The sequence below is a fragment of the Leucoraja erinacea genome, chromosome 4, assembly GCF_028641065.1.
Source record: "Leucoraja erinacea ecotype New England chromosome 4, Leri_hhj_1, whole genome shotgun sequence".
In the NCBI taxonomy this organism is placed as follows: Eukaryota; Metazoa; Chordata; class Chondrichthyes; order Rajiformes; family Rajidae; genus Leucoraja; species Leucoraja erinaceus.
In genome coordinates, this window is record NC_073380.1 from 63,407,324 (window position 1) to 63,415,891 (window position 8,568).

Sequence of the window (8,568 nt, forward strand, 5' to 3'; positions counted from 1 at the left end):
TGACTTTATGAAGAAACATATACATAGATTTCAAACTATATTTTTAGGTCCTTTATTGTATTGTATTGTATTGTATTCAAATTTATTGTCATTGTCTCAATTTAAGACAACAAAATGAATTTCCCTTACAGGCAGTATCATAAAAAAATAAATAAAAATCATTAAAAAAAAAAGTACACCTTTAGAAGAAGCAATGAATATTAAGGCTGATTCACAAAAACTAATATCATACTTTTATAATAATATATTAAATAGAGAATTACCCTCAACAGAAGCACTAAGAGAAGATTGGGAACATGAGCTAATGATAAAGATCTCGAAGGATAGATGGGAAAAGTATCTGATGAACAGACATAATTGTTCTATTAATGCAAGACATAATTTAATTCAATTCAAATTATTACATAGACTTATATTATTCAAAAACGAGGTTGAATAAATTTTATCCAAACGTCTCTCCCAGATGCGATAAATGTCCGTTTCAAAAAGCTAATATAACACATTCATTTGTAGGATGTACAAAGTTGAATAAATTTTGGAGCGATATTTGATATATTTACAAGGCTTTTCAAGTCCACAATAGAACCTAAAACGGAATGGATTATATTTGGAATAATAGTAGAAGATATCAATTTAAATAAAGACCAAAACGTTTTTTTTTAAATTATGGGTTAATAATTGGAATGAAATTGATACTTAAATTTTTGAAAAATACAACTATACCAACTGTTAAAATGTGGATTAGGAATATGATGGACATAGCACGCCTTGAAGAAATGAGATTCCGACTAATAGATAAATATGACCAATTACTAAGGAGTTGGTCTCCTTTCATCGACTTTTTGGAATCATGTGATGCAGCGGTACCGTAAAGATTGCTGATTTCAGTTCATGCCGTGGATAGATCTACATCTCTGAATAAAGATTTGAAAATTTCTCTTTTAAGGGGCCATCTCTCATATTTCTACTTTCCACTTTTTTTTTTATATACACACTTCATGTTTTTCTATTCTCTACCATCTATTTTTCCTCTTTTTCCCCTTTCTATTGTTTTATTTTTCTTGTCTTGCTTACTTCCTTCTCAAAACATAAAACTAGAGGTTGTACATAGAATGGATTATGGTATGATATAGTTGGCACCTAAAATTAGGTTCCACTGTACTGTTTTGTACTGTATTAACGTCTAATAAAATAAACAAAAAACAAAAAAACAAAAACAAAAAAAGATGGAAACTTTGCAAGATTGTATAATAAGCAAATAAAAAAAATAGAATGATCAGGTTGATAAACTAATTAATAACAATAAAAAAAACTTGAGTGTAACGATTGCAAAATGTTCAGCTAGTAGAAAAATAAAATCATTACTAGAACTGGTGGGTTTAATGTTGAAGGAGTTCAGGTGTTTTAGGTGAATTCAACACAATTACTATAAAGCTCCAGTAAAAAGTTATAATGTGATCCCAATAGCAGAAGGAAAGTACATTTCAATAAAATGGAAGCAAGCAATAGTTATAGGATTCCGCTGATTGAGATGTCAGAAATCCATTAACATTTGAAGACCATGTCCAACAATTACAATTAAAAAAAATCTGAAGGAATATGGGAAAATAGTAGAATAAGAAAAACTAATAATTGAAGACCATGTACAACAACTACAACAGTATTCATGACAAACTACTTTTAAACTTCTGTTGATGTTTTTAAGTATGTTACTTACAAATAATTTCAAAAAGCGAGAAATTACTCGAAGGTTCATCAAAAAACCATCACATTAATAAGCACTTTACATCAGCCCATGATAAAGATAATGATAACATCTTGTATTATGTACTGCTTTAATATAATAAAATGCCCTAAGGCACCTTACAGGAATCAGACCAAGAAAATGAGAAGAAGCCTGGCAAGCAGTTAGAAACATAGAAATTAGGTGGAGTAGGCCATTCGGCCCTTCGAGCCTGCACCGCCATTCAATATGATCATGGCTGATCATCCAACTCAGTATCCCGTACCTGCCTTCTCTCCATACCCCCTGATCCCCTTAGCCACAAGGGCCACATCTAACTCCCTCTTAAATATAGCCAATGAACTGGCCTCAACTACCCTCTGTGGCAGAGAGTTCCAGAGATTCACCACTCTCTGTGTGAAAAAAGTTCTTCTCATCTCTTGGTTTTTAAAGGATTTCCCCCTTATCCTTAAGCTGTGATCCCTTGTCCTGGACTTCCCTAACATCGGGAACAATCTTCCTGCATCTAGCCTGTCCAACCCCTTAAGAATTTTGTAAGTTTCTATAAGATCCCCTCTCAATCTCCTAAATTCTAGAGAGTATAAACCAAGTCTATCCAGTCTTTCTTCATAAGACAGTCCGGACATCCCAGGAATCAGTCTGGTGAACCGTCTCTGCACTCCCTCTATGGCAATAATGTCCTTCCTCAGATTTGGAGACCAAAACTGTACGCAATACTCCAGGTGTGGTCTCACCAAGACCCTGTACAACTGCAGTAGAACCTCCCTGCTCCTATACTCAAATCCTTTTGCAATGAAAGCTAACATACCATTCGCTTTCTTTACTGCCTGCTGCACCTGCATGCCTACCTTCAATGACTGGTGTACCATGACACCCAGGTCTCGCTGCATCTCCCCCTTTCCCAATCGGCCACCATTTAGATAATAGTCTGTATTTGTTACTAAGTAAAATTGTGGATTAAGAAACGATTTGAAGGAAAGTGGAGAGACAATATTTTGGAGGGAACCTCAGAGTTCAGGGTTCACAGAGACAAGGTTGCCAAATAGTGAGGAAACGTCACTCAGAATATTGAGTAATATTGAGGTAATACTCAGGCATGATCAGGGAAAAAAAAGAAAAAAGAGGAAGAGAGATGGGGGTCCAGGCAACATACTCTCTTGCCCATTTACCCTTAATTTATACTGTAATTTTTTTAAATTATACCTTAAAATGGCACATTTTACTTGCTTGTCACTTCTTGATTTACACAGAAAATTTGTGATAATCATACCTTAAAATGACACCAACTCCTTGCTTGTTTACACTTATGTCATATTGAAAATATTTTATATTACACCTACTTGTAACATGATACCTGTTCCTTGCTTGTTTACTCTAATTATAGAGAAGTATCCTTTATCATTGTATTTAAATGCCAAATTAATTTCAAATCCAACTCTTAACAGTTAGGATGAAAATGATGATCCGTCTACTTCAAAGATGATCATATTGTGCTACATAGCTACTCAGTCAAATTAAGTGGACAAAATATTAACATCTCAACTTGGAATTTAAGCCATATTTGAAAATAACACTTGCCAAAATTTAAAATTAAAGATTTAATTTATTTAAATCTATGGTCAAATTATATTTAAAATAAAAGAAAAATAAGCAAATAATCTTTTATCTTCTTTTGGTGATTCTGGCAATGTGAAAATGTCCAGCAAAGTCAGTGACTATTAAGGAATGCTAATTGCTGACTTAATGGTGAGTCCAAGTAGGAAATGCAACAATGCATTGTATTGCACAGCCAGAAGGCTTCCCGACGACCTGTGAACGCAGCCAGAGGCCGTTATCGAGGCGCCGCGGTCTCGACGCCTCCTGGAGCCAGAGTCCTCGCGGTAGAAGCCAGAGTCTTCGCGGGTAGAAGCCCGGATCGGACGAAGCGGCCGACGGTGCCTGCGGTTGGGGCCTGGGTCGGCACCATGGAGATGCGAAGTGGGGCGTCGATAGCGCTGATGCCTCATAAGGGGTGAAGTCTCACAACGGCGGCGATGACTTATCAAATTTCAAAATCCACGGAGAAATCTCATGCCTGAATACTGGAATGGAAGACAAAGTCTGGAGATAGGCCCCAGAATTCTGGATGGGTGGATGGTAGATTGGCCCACACATCATTTCCATAGTCAAATCACAGACAGGGGTGACTTTCCCCAATATTCTGAAGGTGAATGTAGGTGGTCTTTGTAACGAAGGACATTGAGCTGGAAGCTCATCTCTGGGTTAATAGATTAGCTAGGCTGTCGAGAGGCTCAGCCAGAAAAAGAGGAACTGCAGATGTTGGTTTAAACCGAAGATAGACACAAAATGCTGGAGCAACTCAGCAGGACAGGCAGCATCTCTGGATAGAAGGAATGCGCGATGGTTCAGGTCGAGACCCTTCTTCAATCTGAGAGTCGGGGGAGAGGGAGACAGAGATATGGAAGCATGAAAACAAGAGATCAAAGGGTACGAAGATCAAGGAAAATGTAGAATAGATCATTAAACGAGGGAAAGGTGACAATGAGGCATACTATCAGTAAAATGTACTCAGGACAGTTAAACTAGTCGGAGAACCATCTCGTATGTGTATGTGACAAATAAACTTGACTTGACTTGACTTGGAGACAAAGGGAAAGCAAGGGTTACTTAATGCAAGGTATTGCTCTGAGAAATCCAAAAACGCTAAGAAAACATACCTGTTGCAGGAATTGTGATATTATATTGCAGAGTAACAAAGGACACAGCTATCTTAGCTGTCATCTGCAAAACAGGAAAGAAAATATCCTCAGTTACCATAAGTAATCATTTAAATTAAAAAAACAACATTTTAGCCATCAATCAGCATGGAAAATGGACATCGACCTTTTCAATGGCTGATGTCAATACCAACAATAGTAAGGGCAGCTCAATTTTGTTGTACAGCATTAAAACCCACACTAAATGGGATACATTTACAAAATTGAGGTTTCACGCACAGCAATGATTTCATTTCACTACAATCTAGTCACGTAGCTTCCCATATCCGTCATCCTATCGTGCCCAGCAAGTGTGGAAGAAATGAGGAATGCAGGACAGCTTGCTGATCATAACCGCAAGCAGGCCGAAAAATGCTAACAACTGAGGTGAAGCATCAAGTACAGGACTGCATGCATGCATAAACGCAAAACAAAAATACATTACAATTTGCTATTGAACAATTGACATATCAAAGCTACATCCAGCCGGAGGGAAAATTGATTTAGTCGCTACATACTTCACCATGAACAATACCAAAGTCCAGCACAAGAGCAAAACACATAGATGAGTATTTATAACTATTTTGAACCTGAAGCCCTAAGAACATGATACATTTTGATCTTGCCCTGACCACGCCATAAACACAGATGATGATCTTCAGTTAATTCAATATATTCCGGGCAATAAAGGTATAACTGAGTGTAGTGACACAGGAAAGGTCTAAAAGCACCCTGACTGAAATACTGAATCAGATTCAGCTGGGGATTTGCCAAGCTGATTCAGTACAAATAATTACACAAGGATTAGAGGATCAATCATTTTGCAACCATTTGATCAATCATCTCCCTCCATCACAAAGTCAAAAACAGGATGAAGAATTTCTTCCCTGCACAAAGAAAAACTTAGAAACCTTTGACGCTTTACTTGATAAACCTCAGATAATGTGCTGAACAAGTACCAAGCATCAACCATCTACAACAAAACCGCACAACCACATTGCATTGACATCGGGTTTCCTGTCATTTGTCATCATTGTGATACTGAAGAGTCAACATTGACAAGGAACCAGGCACACAAGCAGATCATGATTTCTCCAAAAACCTTTCACCATCCACAATGCACCGTAAAATTTTTAATAGAATATTCTTCACTTGTCTGGTTATTCACTGCTCGAACAACACTTGAAACCATTCAGAATATATCAGTAGGTTTGATTGCAATCCAATGTCAGAATTACAAAGACAGACGAGAGTAGATGAAAAATCTAGTTGGAAGATCATAAAGTTTATTTTTTTCGGGTCTGTAATGTGAAAAGGAGAAGCAGTGCCAAGTGCCCCCCAGCTGACATGAAAAATGTTATCAAAGAGCCAAAAGTGGCCAAGTAACAAAGATGAATTAATTTATTGTGGTCACCCAGGTGACAGATTGGATATGCTGGAGACAGGGTCTGAGCAAAGAAACAAATGGTCCATGCACAAAGGTGCATGGACACACTTGCATGGATTAAACTCCATGGCTATTTCTCTGCCCGTATCTGTAACTGAACTATAACCTGCTGTATCGTTTCGCAGCATCCTTCACTGTAAGCAACTCCAATTTTAATGTTCTCTGAAAACTTGCCTACCAATTCATCTACATTCTTGTCAGAGTCATTATACATATCACAAACAGAGGTCCCAGCAATGATCCTTGCAGAACACCACTGGTCATGGACCTCCAGCCAGAATAACACCCATCTACCAACAAGCCAGAAGATGCGCAAAGTCTACAGAGAGAGCACCCACTCTCATGATAAAATTCTGCACTAATCTGAACATTCTCAATGTTAAGCTTGGAAAGATGGCATTAGGTCCTCTGACATTAAACTAGCAAAGAGTTAATCAAAGGAAACTAGCACTAACAAATCGGGAACTCAAAAAGATTAAAAATGAAGAGAAGAAAGCCAACTATGAAAGACATTTGGGGAGATTTGGCAGGTAGAAGGGCAAGTCAATATGATGCTTAAGATAGCATAGCTTTCACATAGGCTGAGCCACAGAACTTTAGAGCTCATAATTATGCTTCAACTTCATATGTACAATTTAGCCCACACATTGCATACCATGCATACATTTGGAGATAAGGTATTTACATGGATATGATCTAAATTTTTATCTGACGAGATATCAAATAAACTTGTTTCCTTTGGAACAAAAGGAGGCAAAAGGGAGATGATTTCAGTAGATTAAATTCAGAGCGGTTGAATAGCAAATAGAAAGGACCCAATTCCCTTGGGTACAGCGCCAAACCTGACGGCATAGTTTTAAAAAGATGAGGATTTTTTTTTCCAAAAGGGCAAACGAACTCTGGAATTCAATGCCAGAAAGTCTGATGGAGTTACCCTTCCATCGCTTTGGAACAACTTTAATGTTTATTTGAAGAGTCAAGTGTAGAGCTACGGACGTGATGTGCAGAGCTATGTGTTAGAAAGTGGGATAATGTTTGGTTGCTCTTATTCAACATCACAGATATTACCAGCAAAACGCTTGTTTTTGTGTATTAATTTTTTGATTGATTCTATGAACTGTAACTCGCTTTGCAAAAATTTATCTTGCAACTTTTGTACCATGTCTTCATGCCTCCTTACAACTTTGCACATATGTAATCAAGTGCGTACAGTGAAGTAGCATTAACCTGTAGTGAATAATTGGATCAGTATACTCACTTTTAACCCAACACCCAATTAAAAAACGCTGGTTTTATTAAATTTACACATTTACAAAGGGCTGTCGCTAACATGACACCGCGTTGCTTTGACTAGAGTGCAATTACATTGATGTAAGTTTAGATATACGTAGATAGGCACTCGCAGGAAAAAGCATGCCGTTAAGAAGCCTGGTTAACTCTTACAATTTTACACGCAAGGCTTTCTACGATTGATGAAGAGTAACGAAAACATCACCAAACTTTTCAAAGTTCGATGCAGAATAGGGGCATATGCAGCAGTGACAAAATAGACAAATACATTTTAATTGCACATATGGATTATATTTCCAAGTAGTTTTAAACATAAATTGATATTCAAGTGCAGCATGGTTAAGAATGGATACATGTACATTTTGGAAACCATCAGCAAGCTTAGAGTAAAATGAGGTTCGGGAAGCTCTTGGAATTGGACACGTCAACCCAAAGGCAACTGTTCCCGAGGGGGAGCTGAGCCAAGCCACGCCGCTTGTTTCGCGCGTTGCACCGTGGTGCTTGTAGTCCTGCACTCGCCCGCCGCCGCCCGGACACACGTACGGGGCACTACAACTACCACAATGCCCGGCGGCTGAGACCAGGTCCGGGTGAGAAAAAGCAACTGGGAGAGACGGTCCGGATACTGGCGGCAGGCGGGCGGGCAGGCAGGCGGTGGGCCGAGCGGACCGACATGTCCACGGTCCGCCCGACACCACGGAATGCCACGTCTCGGGGACGGCCGGAGCCGGGGAGCCGGGGAGCCGGGGAGCAGCCTCACTGAGGGCCGTTGGAAGGGAGCTAACCCCGCTGCGGGTGGAGGTAGGCGCCGCTCACTCACTAACTCACTCACCTCGAACATCAGGCCGAGCAGGAAGACCATGGCGACACACGACACGATGTCGGCGTGGTTCTGCACGATGAACTCATGGCTGAACACCGGCGGGCTCTTGTTTTTCTTGCGCAGACCCATGGCGGTGGCACGAAGGGTGTCCGAAACCTCAGACTGACGGTAACGAGCAGCAGCACCACGTCTGCAGGAGCCTGAGGCGCCCTGACTCCGCCCTCGCTCGCTGCCCGAGGGGCAGGCGAGACTCCCGCCGCATCGCCCCTTCAGGAAGGGAGCAGTACCGCGAAGCCTCACCCAATACAGTCCAGTCAAGTCACATTTACAATACAATACCGTTTATTTGTCATTTGAACCTCACATGAAGTTCAAACACAATTTGGTTTCTGCAGTCATACAACAAGAAAAGAACCAAGACACACACCAACACAATCCACACAAACATCCATCACAGCAAATCTCCTCCTCACTGTGATGGAAGGCAAAGTCTTGTCTCTCCCTTGCT

General features: G+C 39.8%; 1 protein-coding gene across 1 annotated transcript in view; it reads right to left on the bottom strand.

Annotated features, from left to right (window-relative positions):
- The window catches only part of tram1 (translocation associated membrane protein 1), a 29,524-nt gene extending 21,224 nt beyond the window's left edge, over positions 1-8,300 (bottom strand). Inside the window, exons 1-2 of the mRNA XM_055634455.1 lie at positions 8,070-8,300; positions 4,462-4,525 (exon numbers count right to left, since the gene is read on the bottom strand). Of these exons, the coding sequence (XP_055490430.1) occupies positions 4,462-4,525; positions 8,070-8,189 (184 nt within the window). The 5' untranslated portion in view covers positions 8,190-8,300. The remainder of the gene's footprint in view (positions 1-4,461; positions 4,526-8,069) is intronic.
- Between the last annotated feature and the right edge of the window lie 268 nt (positions 8,301-8,568).